Source organism: Eurosta solidaginis, chromosome 1 (genome assembly GCF_040869045.1).
Source record: "Eurosta solidaginis isolate ZX-2024a chromosome 1, ASM4086904v1, whole genome shotgun sequence".
Lineage (NCBI taxonomy): Eukaryota > Metazoa > Arthropoda > Insecta > Diptera > Tephritidae > Eurosta > Eurosta solidaginis.
In genome coordinates this window covers 129,707,759-129,727,150 of record NC_090319.1, presented here as the reverse complement: position 1 = coordinate 129,727,150, position 19,392 = coordinate 129,707,759, and the positions used below count along the sequence as shown (strand labels likewise).

The window sequence follows — 19,392 nt, the reverse complement described above, 5'->3', positions numbered from 1 at the left end:
GGAAAGTGGGAGGAATATAAATCTTTTACAGACAACCGCTTTGCTGCCCTCCCTATCCCGACTGATGCCCGCCAAGGGGAGCGTGCCTTCCGTGAGGTCATTGAATCCGTCTTGGCACGTTTCTTTCCCGCCGGGAAAATTCCCGAAATCCGGCCCCACTTCCCGGCGGAGGCCGCAAACTTAGCGAGAGAACGTGACCTTATAAGACAGCTTGATCCAGGCGACCCCCAAATAAGGGATATAAACCAAAGCATCAGATTGCTTGTGGACGAACACAAGCGGGCGAAATGGGAGGAGCACCTAAGAGGTTGTAACCTCTCTACCGCTGTGGGTAAACTTTGGTCCACCGTAAAGTCCCTATCGAATCCGACTAAGCAAAAAGACAAAGTTTCCATCGCATTTTGCAACAAAGTGCTGCGCGAGCGCCGACAATATATAATGCATCCTACAGTCGAGAAAGATAGACGGAGAGCCAATAGACACGCACATAAACACAAATTCAGCGCGTCACCAATCACCATCGCCGCTAAAGAGGTTGATGAGGCCATTGGTCGCGCTAAACCATCCAAAGCAGTGGGCCCAGACGGCATAGCCATGCCGATGCTTAAAAGCCTAGGGAAAGAGCGTTTCAAATATTGAGCGCATGTCTTCAAGCTGTCTCTTTCCACCTTTGTCATACCCGAGAAATGGAAAATGCCCAAGGTGGTCCCGCTACTAAAGCCTGGGAAACCAGCTAACATAGGTGAGTCGTATCGTCCGATATCTCTCCTATCGCCAGTAGCAAAGACGCTTGAAGCCATTTTGCTCCCTTATTTCCAAGCAAATTTGCAGCTAGCCTCTCATCAGCATGGCTTCAGAAAACTCCATAGCACTACCACCGCGCTAAATGCCATTAGCACCCAGATAAATTGCGGTTTAAATCAATACCCCCACCATAGAACAGTACTCGTAGCGCTAGACCTATCAAAAGCTTTTGATACGGTCAACCATGGCTCGTTACTGCAAGACCTGGAAGGGTCTACCCTCCCCCCATGTCTTAAAAGGTGGACCGCAAATTATCTGGGTGGTCGGCAGACATCGGTGCAATTTAGAAACGAAACATCAAAACCAAGGAGAATTAAACAAGGGGTGCCACAGGGTGGTGTCCTATCCCCACTTTTGTTTAATTTCTACATATCTAAGCTACCTTCACCACCGGAAGGAGTCACAATAGTTTCCTACGCCGATGACTGCACAATAATGGCCACAGGCCCAGGCCCAAAGATCGATGCGCTATGCAATAAAATAAACGGCTATCTCCCTGATCTCTCCAGTTTTTTCGCCTCGCGAAACCTGGCATTATCACCGACTAAATCTTCCGCGACCTTATTTATAACATGGACGTCCCAAATGTCGACCATTTTGGACATCCACGTCGATGGCACTACGCTACCGACTGTCCTACACCCCAAAATCTTGGGTGTGACGTTTGATCAGGATCTACATTTTGGTGAGCACGCAGCCGCAATTGTTCCGAGAATTCAGAGCCGTAACAAAATCCTCAAATCCTCTCGCTGGCAGTAGCTGGGGAAAAGATAAAGAAACGCTCATGACTACATACAAAGCAATTAGCCAGCCGATTACGTGCTACGCGTCACCCATATGGTCGCCAAGCCTAAAAATTACCCACTGGAAGAAGCTACAGACCTGCCAAAATACTGCTCTCAGAATTGCCACGGGCTGTCTTATGTCCCCAGAACACCATCTGCATAATGAGATTACTCCCCATCAGGGAGAGAAATGAGATGCTGACCAAACAGTTCCTGTTGAATACCCAGAAACCTGAGCAGCCCAACAGACATCTGATTGATGAACCAGCACCGCCTAGGGGCCTAAGGAGTTATCTCCGTAAGCATTTTGAGGAAATACGGCACCTGAGAACCCAGCCGTATGAAGCGAAAAAACACAAGCAGGTCCTTGGTGAACTCCATAAACAGGACCTTTATGCCGGGAATTGCCCGGTGAATCCAGTAATTAAAGAAAAGTATCCAAAACTCGCGGAAGAGGAACGCATACTCCCCAACTTGCTCAACTTCGTTCTGGATACTGTAACAGGTTAAACTCTTACCTATGTGGGAGATTTTCTTACCACTTTTCAATTTAGTGTTCTTGCCTGACGAAACACTTAGGAAGATAATTTTCCGGTAAATAAAAAAGTCGGTTTAATATTAATAACCTCAACTTTAATTACTTGAAAGTTTACTTTAAAGGAAAATTAGCGCGTGTTCTACAGCTTGAGTACAAAAATCGTTTAATCAAAAATGTTCAGTTTAGCTAACTGTAAGCTTACAAAAACAATATACATTGTAGAAAGAGAATGCCAAAATATAATAATGTATTATTTATACAGAAGTTTTCACAGGGTGCCCCACAGAACTCCGCCACCAGACGAAAGCTACCTGTAACGTTGAGGAAGATTAATCTGGCGACCAGTGCGGGTGGTTTTCGTCGGTACGCTCTTGCTACTATCCTGTACAGGTTGTCCTTTTTCAGAATTAGTTGACGCTTCGATGTTTTCTTGTGGCTGTTGATTGATTTCAGAATGAGTTGGCGTTTCTATATGTTTTTGCGACGTTTGGTTTCTCTCAGGATGAGCTGGCGTTTCGAGATCGGTGTTTGTTAAAAAGGCAGGTTTAAGTCGATCAATGCTAATATTGCTAGGGTGGCCTTTGATGATGACCGTAAAGTATTTTGGATATTTGCGTGTAACAGCGTAAGGACCATCGTAAGGATGTGTCAACGAAGGGTGTATGGAGTCGTTTCTGACGAAAACGTGTGTTGAGCTCAGCAGTTTCGGTGAAACGAACGTTGCTAGTGGCGAATGATAGGCGGTTTCCGTTGGCCTTAGCTTTTCCATAGCTTGGCGAAATTTTGCAACCGATTCGCTGGTAGGCACGAGTAATGTGGTCGTTTGAAAAAATTCGCCTGGAATTCTGAGCGTCGTTCCATATACGAATTCTGCTGGCGATGCACCAATATCGGGTTTATATGCTACTCTGAGCCCGAGTAAGATTGTTGCAAGAAAGTGTGTCCATTTGTCAGGGTCGTGACACAGGATGGCAGTTTTAAACGTTCTATGCCAACGTTCTATGAGACCATTGGATTGGGGGTGATACGGCGTAGTACGAAGATGATTGGCCTCGATTGTAGAAACCAGTTCTTTGAAAACGGCTGACTCAAACTGTCTACCTCGGTCAGATGTGATGCGTTCTGGAACACCAAATCTGGAGATCCAATGTGTAGTCAATTCTTTAGCGATAGTTTCGGCTGTCATATCTGGGATTGGTATCGCTTCTTCATCTCGTGTAGCGGTCTATTACGGTGAGACAGTATCGCTGCCCATCGCATAGCGGAAAAGGTCCAACCATGTCGATATTTATGTGCGAAAATCTATTTTGTAGCAATGCGTATTTCTCAGGTGATGATTTCGACCGTTGACAAGTTTCACAACTACTAACAAAATTTGTCACATCCCTTTTAATACCTTTCCAAACAAATCTGGACGTCATTAGTTTGGTTGTGGTGCGAACGCCGGGGTGCGATAGGCTGTGAACTTTCGTAAGTATTTGCGTTCTGAATTTTTTCGGAACATACGGGCGCACACGCGATGTGCTGGTGTCGCAAATCAGCTTCACATTCGTATCTGGAAGTATGAAAGGCTTTAGAATAAGTGAGGTTTTTGAATTTGTACCTAATTGCAAAAGGTGTTGGAGTTCCTCATCCTTTCGCTGCTCCTCTCCTAGGCTTTTGTAGTCGATGGTGCCGTGAACTGATTGGATTCGCGAGAAGACATCTGCTACAATGTTGGCTTCGCCCTTTATATGCCGAATACCGGTAGTGAATTGCGCGATGTAATCAAGTTGTCGGGCTCGGCGTGGAGCGGTTTTTCTAGCTTTTGGGCAAAGGCGTACGTAAGTGGACGATGATCAGTGAGAATGTGACATCTTCCTTCTATCATATACCGAAAATGTGAAACTGCCTCGTACATGGCAGTCAGCTCTCGGTCATAAGTAGAGTATTTGCACTGAGGTGGCGTAAATTTTTTTGAATAGAAAGCTAGAGGTTGATATTCACCGTTTACAATTTGATGCACCGCGGCACCGACTGCGAAATCTGAGGCGTCGATGTGTAAAGACAATTCGGCATCGTGGGATGGATGAAACAGCGGAGTTGCGTTTGCAAGCTCCTCTTTGCAACGTTGGAAGGCGGATTCAGCCTCTGGTGTCCACGCAAGCAGCGTTTGGTCATTCTTCTTATTGCCTGAAATAAGGCTCTGTAAATATTTTTGATAGTCGACGGCATGTGGCAAAAAGTTTCTGTAAAAATTTAGCATGGCAATAAAGCGCTTCAGATGTTTGGCCACTGCTGGTTTGGGGAACTCTAACAACGACGATACTTTTTCTGGCAAGGGTTTAATGCCTTGGGCATCGACAAGATGGCCCAGAAATTTGATCTCAGCTTTACCAAATTCGCATTTAGAAAAGTTAATAGAGAGGTTGTTTTTGCATAAGCGTTGAAAGACTAAACGCAGATGCTGCCGGTGTTGCTCGATTGATTCGGACGCAACACATATGTCGTCAATGTAGGGAAATACGAAGTTGAGACCTCGTAGGACTTCGTCAAATGTTTGTGCAGCGTTGCGCAAACCGAAAGTCATGAACTGGAATTCGAACAATCCGAATGGAGTCGTGATTGCTGTTTTCGGAATATCATCAGGGTAAATTGGCACCTGATGGAATGCCTTTTGCAGGTCTATTTTAGAAAAAATGTTCTTACCTCGCAAAATATTGGTAAAATCTGTCAGATAGGGCAATGGGTATCGATCCGGGAGAGTATGTCCGATAAGTGCCTTGTAGTCGCCGCACGGCCTCCACATACCATCACTTTTTTCACCATATGTATCGGACTTGACCAGTTGCTCCTAGATGGGCGACAAATACCTGCTTTTAATAAAAATTCAAATTCTGCTTTAGCAGCTTCTAGCTTGTCGGGCGAAAGGCGACGTGGTTTCGAAAATACTGGTTGTCCTGATGTCTCTATGCGATGAAACACTGTCGATGTTGTTTTGGATCCAAGCGGCGCTAACTTTGTGATGGACGGGAACTCTGATAAAATATTTGCGAATTCATTTCCTCCTATGAATGTTTTTACTAATGCTGCGGTGCACTTGTTCGATTCTCCTATTGATGTCGAAACAGATGTTAACTTATCTATAAGTTTGTTTCATCGCATATCGATAAGCAGATCATAAAATTTTATGAAATCGGCACCGATGATGGGTTGTGTGACGTCTGCGACTAGAAATGACCACACAAAATCGCGGCGGAGGCCTAGGTCTAATCTAATTCGTTTTTCCCCTAGTACTTTTTTAGCAGCACGGTTTGCTGCATACAACTTTGTGGCGGTTGGACGAATATCATATGACAATGTTGTTAGTGGGAGGATGGAAACGTCTGCTCCCGTATCAATGAGAAAAATTGTACTCGTTGTTTTATCTCTTACCTGGAGGCGAAAAACTTGGCGTTCGGTGACAGAACTTTCGCTACATTTCGTCACCCGCTTTCCAAGTCAATTTTTACCATCTGTTGTTATTGTTTGAACTGACCGTTGTCGGCGTCGGCAGGGGCTGTGGTACTTGCGAGCATTTGTGCCATACTTCTGATGATACCAACATTCGGCATTGGCTGATGATGGACTTCTGTTTCTAGCTTGTTGCGGCCGGCTCGTGCTTTTCGAGTTGTTGTACTTTGTCGGTGTTGATCGAGTTTGTGAGCGAGAGCGTGATTTCGAACTGAGTCTCTCAACTCGCTTGGATAAGTCTTCTATTGCTGTACGAAGTTGATTTAATTCAGCTGCATCGGTTCGTACCTGCGCTACTTGCTGGGGAGCAACGGCATCAATTATTGAATCGGCTATCTTCATGAATTCTGCTGCTGTGCCAGACGATGCGGCGATAACCGTCTGGGCAAAGGCTGGTAAACGTTTTGTCCAAAGTCCTTTAAGAGCAGCGTCGCCCAGGGTAGTACCTGCCACTCGTTTCATCTCCACATACAGCTCCGAAGGCTTTCTATCACCTAGTGGCAGTTCCGATAGTAGCCTATTGAGACGTCTCTGCTCCCTATCGGCGAAATGCTCAATGATTTTTGTCTTGACATATTCAAATTTGTCGCTCTGTGGCATGTCGGCGATGACTTGGGCCAATTGGCTAACCACAGTGGGGTCCAGTGCTGCAAACACGGTTGCTGCTTTTTGATTGTCTGATGTGATTCCAGAGGCTGTAAACCAAAAATCCATAGACGTAAACCACGACTCTATGTTGGAACTAGACATTGCCGGGACAGGCAGCCGGGCGTAGATAACTGCGGCCTGCCTCTCATTTGGTTGCACTTCTACCACGTTTTGGTTTTGTTGCTGTGGAAAGCTCGTCGGTGGGGAAGATATGCCGCTGTCGGAATGCATTTTCGGTAATGCTAGACTTCTAGAAAAAACGCGTGTTTCTTACAACGGGACTTGCGGCTGTACTCCGTTAGGGCACATTAGAGTGTACGTGTGTTGTAAATCAGGATCACGTCGGGGTCACCAGATTTTCTTACCACTGTTCAATTTAGTGTTCTTGCCTGACGAAACACTTACGAAGATAATTTTCCGGTAAATAAAAAAGTCGGTTTAATATTAATAACCTTAACTTTAATTACTTGAAAGTTTACTTTAAAGGAAAATTAGCTCGTGTTCTACAGCTTGAGTACAAAAATCGTATAATCAAAAATGTTCAGTTTAGCTAACTGTAAGATTATAAAAACAATATACATTGTAGAAAGAGAATGTCAAAATATAATAATGTAATATTTATACAGAAGTTTTCACAGGGTGCCCCACAGCTATCCAGAATCAACCCCGACATACAAAATGTATGCCCCGCTTGCAATGTGTCCCAACATGACACCAACCATCTCTTTAATTGTTATGTGGAACCAACGCCTCTAACACCCCTTTCCTTATGGTCCACCCCTGTTGAAACGGCAAGTTTCCTTGGACTCCCGTTAGAGGATATTGATGACAATTTGTGATCGGTCACGGCTGTTAGGTGGGGCAAAGCATTGCTACAACAACAACAACATGAGCCAACACCGCCCAGGGGCTTAAGGAGTCACCTGCGTAAGCACTATGAGGAAATACGGCACTTGAGAACACAGCCGTATGAAGCCAAAAAACATAAGCAGGTCCTTGGTGAACTCCATAAACAGGCAAACAGGGAAACGCGAGTCACTCTAGCCTAACTTCGATCTGGATACTGTAACAGGTTAAACTCTACCTATCCAGAATCAACCCCGACATACGACATGTATGCCCTGCTTGCAACGTGTCCCACATGACACCAACCATCTCTTCAATTGTAATGTGGAACCAACACCTCTAACACTTCTCTCATTATGGTCCACCCCTTTTGAAACAGCAAGTTTCCTCGGACTCCCGTTAGAGGACATTGATGTCAATTTGTGATTGGTCAGACCTATTGGATGGGGCGAAGCACTGCTACAACAACAACAATAACATAATGTGCTTTCGGATGCGAAAAAATGAGCGAGCGCTTTCTGCCGACAATATATAATGCATTCAGCGCGTCTCCAATTACCATCACCACCAAAGAGGTTGAGGATGCCATCCGTCATGCTAAACCATCCAAAGCAGTGGGCCCAGACGGCGTTTTCAAGACGATGTTTAAAAGCCTGGGGAAAGAGGGTTTCAAGTATTTAACGCATGGCTTCAACCTGTCTCACTCCACCTTCGTCATTCCCGAAAAATGGAAAATGGACAAGGTGCTGCCGCTACTAAAGCCTGGGAAACCAGCTAACATAGGAGAGTCATATTGCCCGATATCTCTCCTATCGCCAGTAGCCAAGACGCTTGAAGCCATTTTACTCCTCTACTTCAAAGCAAATTTGCAGCTAGCCTGTCATCAGCATGGCTTCAGAAAACTCCATAGCACCCCCTAGCAACCCCCACCATAGAACAGTACTCGTTGCGCTAGACCTATCAAAAGCTTTTGATACGGTAAACCATGGCTCGTTACTGCAAGACCTGGAAGGGTCTACCCTCCTCCATGTCTTAAAAGGTGGACCGCAAATTATCTGGGTGGTCGGCAGACATCGGTGCAATTTTGAAACGAAACATCAAAACCAAGGAGAATTAAACAAGGGGTGCCACAGGGTGGTGTCCTATCCCCACTTTTGTTTAATTTCTACATATCTAAGCTACCTTCACCACCGGAAGGAGTCACAATAGTTTCCTACGCCGATGACTGCACAATAATGGCCACAGGCCCAGGCCCAAAGATCGATGCGCTATGCAATAAAATAAACGGCTATCTCCCTGATCTCTCCAGTTTTTTCGCCTCGTGAAACCTGGCATTATCACCGACTAAATCTTCCGCGACCTTATTTATAACATGGACGTTCCAAATGTCGACCATTTTGGACATCCACGTCGATGGCACTACGCTACCGACTGTCCTACACCCCAAAATCTTGGGTGTGACGTTTGATCAGGATCTACATTTTGGTGAGCACGCAGCCGCAATTGTTCCGAGAATTCAGAGCCGTAACAAAATCCTCAAATCCTCTCGCTGGCAGCAGCTGGGGAAAAGATAAAGAAACGCTCATGACTACATACAAAGCAATTAGCCAGCCGATTACGTGCTACGCGTCACCCATATGGTCGCCAAGCCTAAAAATTACCCACTGGAAGAAGCTACAGGCCTGCCAAAATACTGCTCTCAGAATTGCCACGGGCTGTCTTCTTATGTCCCCAGAACAGCATCTGCATAATAAGGCGAGAATACTCCCCATCAGGGGGAGAAATGCGATGCTGACCAAACAGTTCCTGTTGAATACCCAGAAACCTGAGCATCCCAACAGACATCTGATTGATGAACCAGCACCGCCTAGGGGCCTAAGGAGTCATCTCCGTAAGCATTTTGAGGAAATACGGCACCTGAGAACCCAGCCGTATGAAGCGAAAAAACACAAGCAGGTCCTTGGTGAACTCCATAAACAGGACCTTTATGCCGGGAATTGCCCGGTGAATCCAGTAATTAAAGAAAAGTATCCAAAACTCGCGGAAGAGGAACGCATACTCCCCAACTTGCTCAACTTCGTTCTGGATACTGTAACAGGTTAAACTCTTACCTATGTGGGAGATTTTCTTACCACTTTTCAATTTAGTGTTCTTGCCTGACGAAACACTTAGGAAGATAATTTTCCGGTAAATAAAAAAGTCGGTTTAATATTAATAACCTCAACTTTAATTACTTGAAAGTTTACTTTAAAGGAAAATTAGCGCGTGTTCTACAGCTTGAGTACAAAAATCGTTTAATCAAAAATGTTCAGTTTAGCTAACTGTAAGCTTACAAAAACAATATACATTGTAGAAAGAGAATGCCAAAATATAATAATGTAATATTTATACAGAAGTTTTCACAGGGTGCCCCACAGTACTCCGCCACCAGACGAAAGCTACCTGTAACGTTGAGGAAGATTAATCTGGCGACCAGTGCGGGTGGTTTTCGTCGGTACGCTCTTGCTACTATCCTGTACAGGTTGTCCTTTTTCAGAATTAGTTGGCGCTTCGATGTTTTCTTGTGGCTGTTGATTGATTTCAGAATGAGTTGGCGTTTCTATATGTTTTTGCGACGTTTGGTTTCTCTCAGGATGAGCTGGCGTTTCGAGATCGGTGTTTGTTAAAAAGGCAGGTTTAAGTCGATCAATGCTAATATTGCTAGGGTGGCCTTTGATGATGACCGTAAATTATTTTGGATATTTGCGTGTAACAGCGTAAGGACCATCGTAAGGATGTGTCAACGACGGTGTATGGAGTCGTTTCTGACGAAAACGTGTGTTGAGCTCAGCAGTTTCGGTGAAACGAACGTTGCTAGTGGTGAATGATAGGCGGTTTCCGTTGGCCTTAGCTTTTCCATAGCTTGGCGAAATTTTGCAACCGATTCGCTGGTAGGCACGGGTAATTTGGTCGTTTGAAAAAATTCGCCTGGAATTCTGAGCGTCGTTCCATATACGAGTTCTGCTGGCGATGCACCAATATCGGGTTTATATGCTACTCTGAGGCCGAGTAAGATTGTTGGAAGAAAGTGTGTCCATTTGTCAGGGTCGTGACACAGGATGGCAGTTTTAAACGTTCTATGCCAACGTTCTATGAGACCATTGGATTGGGGGTGATACGGCGTAGTACGAAGATGATTGGCCCCGATTGTAGAAACCAGTTCTTTGAAAACGGCTGACTCAAACTGTCTACCTCGGTCAGATGTGATGCGTTCTGGAACACCAAATCTGGAGATCCTTTGTGTAGTCAATGCTTTAGCGATAGTTTCGGCTGTCATATCTGGGATTGGTATCGCTTCTTCATCTCGTGTAGCGGTCTATTACGGTGAGACAGTATCGCTGCCCATCGCATAGCGGAAAAGGTCCAACCATGTCGATATTTATGTGCGAAAATCTATTTTGTAGCAATGCGTATTTCTCAGGTGATGATTTCGACCGTTGACAAGTTTCACAACTACTAACAAAATTTGTCACATCCCTTTTAATACCTTTCCAAACAAATCTGGACGTCATTAGTTTGGTTGTGGTGCGAACGCCGGGGTGCGATAGGCTGTGAACTTTCGTAAGTATTTGCGTTCTGAATTTTTTCGGAACATACGGGCGCACACGCGATGTGCTGGTGTCGCAAATCAGCTTCACATTCGTATCTGGAAGTATGAAAGGCTTTAGAATAAGTGAGGTTTTTGAATTTGTACCTAATTGCAAAAGGTGTTGGAGTACCTCATCCTTTCGCTGCTCCTCTCCTAGGCTTTTGTAGTCGATGGTGCCGTGAACTGATTGGATTCGCGAGAAGACATCTGCTACAATGTTGGCTTCGCCCTTTATATGCCGAATACCGGTAGTGAATTGCGCGATGTAATCAAGTTGTCGGGCTCGGCGCGGAGCGGTTTTTCTAGCTTTTGGGCAAAGGCGTACGTAAGTGGACGATGATCAGTGAGAATGTGACATCTTCTTCCTTCTATCATATACCGAAAATGTGAAACTGCCTCGTACATGGCAGTCAGCTCTCGGTCATAAGTAGAGTATTTGCACTGAGGTGGCGTCAATTTTTTTGAATAGAAAGCTAGAGGTTGATATTCACCGTTTACAATTTGATGCACCGCGGCACCGACTATGAAATCTGAGGCGTCGATGTGTAAAGACAATTCGGCAACGTTGGAAGGCGGATTCAGCCTCTGATGTCCACGCAAGCAGCGTGTGGTCATTCCTCTTATTGCCTGAAATAAGGCTGTAAATATTTTTGATAGTCGACGGCATGTGGCAAAAAGTTTCTGTAAAAATTTAGCATGGCAATAAAGCGCTTCAGATGTTTGGCCACTGCTGGTTTGGGGAACTCTAACAACGACGATACTTTTTCTGGCAAGGGTTTAATGCCTTGGGCATCGACAAGATGGCCCAGAAATTTGATCTCAGCTTTACCAAATTCGCATTTAGAAAAGTTAGTAGAGAGGTTGTTTTTGCATAAGCGTTGAAAGACTAAACGCAGATGCTGCCGGTGTTGCTCGATTGATTCGGACGCAACACATATGTCGTCAATGTAGGGAAATACGAAGTTGAGACCTCGTAGGACTTCGTCAAATGTTTGTGCAGCGTTGCACAAACCGAAAGTCATGAACTGGAATTCGAACAATCCGAATGGAGTCGTGATTGCTGTTTTCGGAATATCATCAGGGTAAATTGGCACCTGATGGAATGCCTTTTGCAGGTCTATTTTAGAAAAAATGTTCTTACCTCGCAAAATATTGGTAAAATCTGTCAGATAGGGCAATGGGTATCGATCCGGGAGAGTATGTCCGTTAAGTGCCCTGTAGTCGCCGCACGGCCTCCACATACCATCACTTTTTTCACCATATGTATCGGACTTGACCAGTTGCTCCTAGATGGGCGACAAATACCTGCTTTTAATAAAAATTCAAATTCTGCTTTAGCAGCTTCTAGCTTGTCGGGCGAAAGGCGACGTGGTTTCGAAAATACTGGTTGTCCTGATGTCTCTATGCGATGAAACACTGTCGATGTTGTTTTGGATCCAAGCGGCGCTAACTTTGTGATGGACGGGAATTCTGATAAAATATTTGCGAATTCATTTCCTCCTATGAATGTTTTTACTAATGCTGCGGTGCACTTGTTCGATTCTCCTATTGATGTCGAAACAGATGTTAACTTATCTATAAGTTTGTTTCATCGCATATCGATAAGCAGATCATAAAATTTTATGAAATCGGCACCGATGATGGGTTGTGTGACGTCTGCGACTAGAAATGACCACACAAAATCGCGGCGGAGGCCTAGGTCTAATCTAATTCGTTTTTCCCCTAGTACTTTTATAGCAGCACGGTTTGCTGCATACAACTTTGTGGCGGTTGGACGAATATCATATGACAATGTTGTTAGTGGGAGGATGGAAACGTCTGCTTCCGTATCAATGAGAAAAATTGTACTCGTTGTTTTATCTCTTACCTGGAGGCGAAAAACTTGGCGTTCGGTGACAGAACTTTCGCTACATTTCGTCACCCGCTTTCCAAGTAAATTTTTACCATCTGTTGTTATTGTTTGAACTGATCGTTGTCGGCGTCGGCAGGGGCTGTGGTACTTGCGAGCATTTGTGCCATACTTCTGATGATACCAACATTCGGCATTGGCTGATGATGGACTTCTGTTTCTAGCTTGTTGCGGCCGGCTCGTGCTTTTCGAGTTGTTGTACTTTGTCGGTGTTGATCGAGTTTGTGAGCGAGAGCGTGATTTCGAACTGAGTCTCTCAACTCGCTTGGATAAGTCTTCTATTGCTGTACGAAGTTGATTTAATTCAGCTGCATCGGTTCGTACCTGCGCTACTTGCTGGGGAGCAACGGCATCAATTATTGAATCGGCTATCTTCATGAATTCTGCTGCTGTGCCAGACGATGCGGCGATAACCGGCTGGGCAAAGGCTGGTAAACGTTTTGTCCAAAGTCCGTTAAGAGCAGCGTCGCCCAGGGTAGTGCCTGCCACTCGCTTCATCTCCAAATACAGCTCCGAAGGCTTTCTATCACCTAGTGGCAGTTCCGATAGTAGCCTATTGAGACGTCTCTGCTCCCTATCGGCGAAATGCTCAATGATTTTTGTCTTGACATATTCAAATTTGTCGCTCTGTGGCATGTCGGCGATGACTTGGGCCAATTGGCTAACCACAGTGGGGTCCAGTGCTGCAAACACGGTTGCTGCTTTTTGCTTGTCTGATCTGATTCCAGAGGCTGTAAACCAAAAATCCATAGACGTAAACCACGCCTCTATGTTGGAACTAGACATTGCCGGGACAGGCAGCCGGGCGTAGATAACTGCGGCCTGCCTCTCATTTGGTTGCACTTCTACCACGTTTTGGTTTTGTTGCTGTGGAAAGCTCGTCGGTGGGGAAGATATGCCGCTGTCGGAATGCATTTTCGGTAATGCTAGACTTCTAGAAAAAACGCGTGTTTCTTACAACGGGACTTGCGGCTGTACTCCGTTAGGGCACATTAGAGTGTACGTGTGTTGTAAATCAGGATCACGTCGGGGTCACCAGATTTTCTTACCACTGTTCAATTTAGTGTTCTTGCCTGACGAAACACTTACGAAGATAATTTTCCGGTAAATAAAAAAGTCGGTTTAATATTAATAACCTTAACTTTAATTACTTGAAAGTTTACTTTAAAGGAAAATTAGCTCGTGTTCTACAGCTTGAGTACAAAAATCGTATAATCAAAAATGTTCAGTTTAGCTAACTGTAAGATTATAAAAACAATATACATTGTAGAAAGAGAATGTCAAAATATAATAATGTAATATTTATACAGAAGTTTTCACAGGGTGCCCCACACCTATCCAGAATCAACCCCGACGTACAAAATGTATGCCCCGCTTGCAATGTGTCCCAACATGACACCAACCATCTCTTTAATTGTTATGTGGAACCAACGCCTCTAACACCCCTTTCCTTATGGTCCACCCCTGTTGAAACGGCAAGTTTCCTTGGACTCCCGTTAGAGGATATTGATGACAATTTGTGATCGGTCACGGCTGTTAGGTGGGGCGAAGCATTGCTACAACAACAACAACATGAGCCAACACCGCCCAGGGGCTTAAGGAGTCACCTGCATAAGCACTATGAGGAAATACGGCACTTGAGAACACAGCCGTATGAAGCCAAAAAACATAAGCAGGTCCTTGGTGAACTCCATAAACAGGCAAACAGGGAAACGCGAGTCACTCTAGCCTAACTTCGATCTGGATACTGTAACAGGTTAAACTCTACCTATCCAGAATCAACCCCGACATACGACATGTATGCCCTGCTTGCAACGTGTCCCACATGACACCAACCATCTCTTCAATTGTAATGTGGAACCAACACCTCTAACACCTCTCTCATTATGGTCCACCCCTTTTGAAACAGCAAGTTTCCTCGGACTCCCGTTAGAGGACATTGATGTCAATTTGTGATTGGTCAGACCTATTGGATGGGGCGAAGCACTGCTACAACAACAACAATAACATAAGGTGCTTTCGGATGCGAAAAAATGAGCGAGCGCTTTCTGCCGACAATATATGATGCATTCAGCGCGTCTCCAATCACCATCACCACCAAAGAGGTTGAGGATGCCATCTGTCATGCTAAACCATCCAAAGCAGTGAGCCCAGACGGCGTTTTCAAGACGATGTTTAAAAGCCTGGGGAAAGAGGGTTTCAAGTATTTAACGCATGGCTTCAACCTGTCTCACTCCACCTTCGTCATTCCCGAAAAATGGAAAATGGACAAGGTGGTGCCGCTACTAAAGCCTGGGAAACCAGCTAACATAGGAGAGTCATATTGCCCGATATCTCTCCTATCGCCAGTAGCCAAGACGCTTGAAGCCATTTTACTCCTCTACTTCAAAGCAAATTTGCAGCTAGCCTGTCATCAGCATGGCTTCAGAAAACTCCATAGCACCCCATAGCAACCCCCACCATAAAACAGTACTCGTTGCGCTAGACCTATCAAAAGCTTTTGATACGGTAAACCATGGCACGTTACTGCAAGACCTGGAAGGGTCTACCCTTCCCCCATGTGTTAAAAGGTGGACCGCAAATTATGTGGGTGGTCGGCAGGCATCGGTGCAATTTAGAAACGAAATATCAAAGCCAAGAATAATTAAGCAAAGGATGACACAGGGTGGTGTCCTATCCCCACTTTTGTTTAACTTCTACATATCAAAGCTACCTTCGCCACCAGAAGGAGTGACTATCGTTTCCTACGCCGATGACTGCACAATAATGGCTACAGGCCCAGGCCCACAGATCGATAGCTTTGTAACAGATTAAACGGCTACCTCCCTGATCTTTCCACTTTTTTCGCCTAGTAAACCTGGCATTATCACCGACTGAATCCTCCGCGACCTTATTTGCAACATAGACGTCCTGTCTTAACGAGCGACAGACAATATCACTCTCTGTATATATTATCAGATTGTTGGGGGTCTTTATACTAAACTAGTGGATCTTTTCGTACAAAGTTATGACTTCAGTTACGAAGTTCTGATTCTTAACGAGAGATGGCTGAAACCATCGGTGTTTAATTCTGAAATTTTATCGGATTCATATGAAATCTTTAGGAAAGATCGTCTATACAGAGTTGGTGGTGGCATATTGATCGACGTGCATACCAAGTTCTCTGCGGAGGAAATGTATTTCGCGGACCTTAATGATGTTGAGTTCCTTTTGTATTTTGTAGCATAATATATTCCTCCACAGTCAGATATTTCTATATATATAAAACATGCTTCCCTGGTGAGGTTGGTTGTTTTTGTTGTTGTTGTTGTTGTAGCAGTGAGGTTGGTATTTTCTTTGGCTAGGTCTGTTGATTTTAATTTGATTTAATTTAACTTGATTTTAATTTGTGTTTGAAATGGGCTAGCTATCATCCTCTTAAGAGTTTTACTATAAATAAGACATTAAGCATCTCCCTACGGCTCTGTAATGTAGGCAACTGTAATAGTTTTAACCGGCTGCAGTACGGTGGAAGATTCATTGACGTGTCCCAAGGCAATTGTTTCAAAGCAAAAAGCAAAAACTGTTTTTGGACCGATTCCAGTTTATCGCAGTGAATTTGATAACTTGGGCTCCAGATTATCGAAGCATATTCCAATATTGGCCTCACCAATGATGTAAAAAGAGTTGTAGTAACGTACGGATCATTAAATTCCTTAGACTACCTTTTCACGAACGGCAAAGTACCTTTAGCTCTATTAACGCAAGTTTCTATATGTAACCTAAAGTCAAGCTTAGGGTCCATTGTAACACCTAGGTCAGTGAAGTTGGTAACTTGCTTAATAACATAATCTCCAATCACATACTCATGGGAATTAAAAGGTTTTCATGTAAAACACATGAACTTACACTTCGGAAGGTTTACTGACATGAGGTTAGCATTACACCATACAACTAGGCTGTTCAGATCCAACTGAAGAACTGCTCCATCCTCTGGTGAGCGGATAGGCATAATAAGTTTCACGTCATCCGCATACATCAACGGCTTACAGTGCTTCAAAACACTTGGTAGGTCGTTAATGAATAGTAGAAATAACACAGGACCAAGGTGACCTTGTGGAACACCAGAAGTTACATTGATGAATATGGACCAACAATTGTTAAAAATAACTGTTTGTTTATGTTTATTCAAATAAGGAGAAACCCAAGAGAGAAGTAAAGGAGGAAAGCCTAACCGGTCGAGTTTGTGTAAGAGCAGAGAATAGGATACTTTATCAAACGCCTTACTAAAATCTGTGTAAATAACATCCATTTCGCAGTTAGATTTGAAGCTATTGGACACAAGGGTCGTGAACTCTAGAAGGTTAGACACTGTTGACTTTCCCTTACAAAATCCGTGCTCTGATAAGTCAATAACCGAAGATAGACTGAACGCCAGTTGCTTTGTGACAATGGCTTCGAACAGCTTGGGAATGGCATTGAGTTTAGCTATTCCTCTGTAATTTGTGACACAAGATCTGCTGCCACTCTTATGGAGAGGAATTATAAATGACTCTTTCCACTTCATAGGAAACATCCCTTGCTTCAGGGTGACATTAAATAAACAAGCAAGAGGTCGATATAGGTATTGTGCACAAGTTTTTAGCACAACCGGCGGAACTTGATCAGGTCCAGCAATGTAAGATATTTTCAGATTTTCCAGATGCCAAAGAACATCCTCAGCACTAATAAAAGGAATTAATGCTGAATTCAGTGGGGACAAACTAAATGTATAATCTGACGGCACCGAATCGGATGAATTCGAATAGCTAGATTTGAAATAATCCGCAAACATATTAGCAATTATGGCATTATCGCTCGAAGTATGATCGCTAAGCTTCATTGTAGAAGGAAATCTTTTAGTCTTTCTTTTCGAGTTAACAAAACTGTTAAACGCCTTAGGGTTACAAAAAATTCGACTACTAATCCTACTAATATACTCTTTATAGCAACTGCTGTTTAGAGTGTTATATTTATGACGTAATATAGAGTAAGCAGCATAGGCAGTTCTCGTACCAGACAGTTTGTATCGCTTGAACAAACGCGTCTTTTGGTTTTTGTTACGTTTCGTACTTTTAAACGTTTATATTTAACTTTTATTAGTATTCAAAAATTAATTCCAAAAAGTAAAGTAAAACTCGATAATATAATAAATTGTAATCTCAAATTTTTCCACGTGTGTATTCTTGCTAATGTAATGCTCAACTCAATTTCCGTGTTGTATATCAAAACGTCACAATGTAATTCCGTGTTGCCAGATGATTGCTATCATGTGCCCAACACCTTCGCTGTTTGGTTTGATTGGTCCGGTGAAAATCTACGTGGAGCTCGTCGAGAACGGCCTGAGCGACGTAGCGGAGCCGGTTGTTCTACGTTATGGAGTGGCGTAGAACATTCTTCCTGAATGATTTGCTCCGGGCCGTCATCATGGTGATCTTCGAGATGATCCACGTTGTGGTTTTCGATTTGAGTGCTTGAGGTTTCGTCTAAGTGATCTAAAATATGATCCTCGAGTTTAGGTGTCTGTTGAGCCTGTGATCCACGAAGGCGTAACTGATTTGCGTGAAGCCTTTTCAGCTTTCCCGTGCTCATTAAAATGTTGTACATCACGCTGCCGATACGTTCTATGATTTTGCCTGGTTTCCATTCAAACTTGTTCGATATATGTATTGCAGCGTACACGTTGTCGTCGGGTGAGAATTGCTTTGCTTGGATCCATGCTTTTTGTTGAACTGGTTTCGCATTTCAGTAGTACGGTTTTCGCTTTGTTCTTTTTTCTCCCTAGGTAAATGGATGCGAAGTTTTCGATTGTAAAGTAGTTCAGCCGGTGATTTGAATCCCATGCAATTTTCGTTCGGGGTGGAGCGATAACTCAATAAGAATGTTTGTAAATATTGATCGGTTGTACCCTCCTCGAAAAGTTTTTTTAAAGCCCTCTTGAGTGTATAGACAAATCGTTCCGCCTGACCATTGGACATAGGGTAGTATGGGCTGGAACAAAGATGTTGGATACCGCGTTCTCGCATGAAATTTTCAAATTCTGCGCTCTTGAATTGTGTTCCATTGCCCGAAACCAAGGTGTCTGGAAACCCATGTCTGGAGAAAATTTCGTTTAAAATGTTGATGGTTTGCTGAGTAGAGATCGACTTGGTCATCACTATTTCTGGCCACTTAGAGTAGGAGTCCACCAGTACTAAGAAATAGTATCCATTGATCGGGCCTGCGTAGTCGACATGTACACGTTGCCATGGTCCATCAGGTATAGGCCACGGGCTTAGCGTTGTTTTTGTTGGAAACTTTCACAGCCGCTGCGCATTGATGACAATCGTTAATAAAGTTAGTGATATCTTTATCTATCGTGGGCCAATATACATAGCTACGAGCGATTGCCTTTGTTCGTTGTATACCTTGATGCCCTCGGTGAAGTTCTTTTAGGATTCGCTTTTGGTAGATTCTAGGTATCGCAATTCGATTTCCTACCATTATGCAGTCCTTAGTAACGGTAATAGAATCTTTGCGGGCAATATACTGTCTGATGTCTGTGTTTTCCGGGAGTTTCTGTGACCATCCCCTTTTGTGAAAATCTAAGACATCTTTCAAGACTGGATCTCTTGCAGTCTCGTATTGTAGCATTTTATGTGTGATCGGCATTTTCTCTATACTTTCTGTGAAAATTGAATTTACCTCATTTTCTAGTTTAATGGGAGCTATGATGAAATCTTCT

General features: G+C 43.8%; 2 protein-coding genes across 7 annotated transcripts in view; one reads left to right on the top strand and one right to left on the bottom strand.

Annotated features, from left to right (window-relative positions):
- Positions 1 to 19,392, top strand: part of bam (bag of marbles) — a 115,109-nt gene that overhangs the window by 6,253 nt on the left and 89,464 nt on the right. The window lies entirely within an intron of this gene.
- Positions 12,330 to 19,300, bottom strand: LOC137238626 (uncharacterized). The gene is made up of 2 exons (XM_067763782.1): positions 17,685 to 19,300; positions 12,330 to 13,734 (listed from the first exon to the last, which is right to left on the bottom strand). The coding sequence occupies exon 2, from the start codon at positions 13,563 to 13,565 to the stop codon at positions 12,330 to 12,332; it is 1,236 nt and encodes a 411-aa protein (XP_067619883.1). The 5' UTR covers positions 13,566 to 13,734; positions 17,685 to 19,300.

What these genes read in the sequence shown, in the direction of transcription:
- LOC137238626 (XM_067763782.1), bottom strand. Translation starts at nt 13,565, where the DNA reads ATGCATTCCGACAGCGGCATATCTTCCCCACCGACGAGCTTTCCACAG.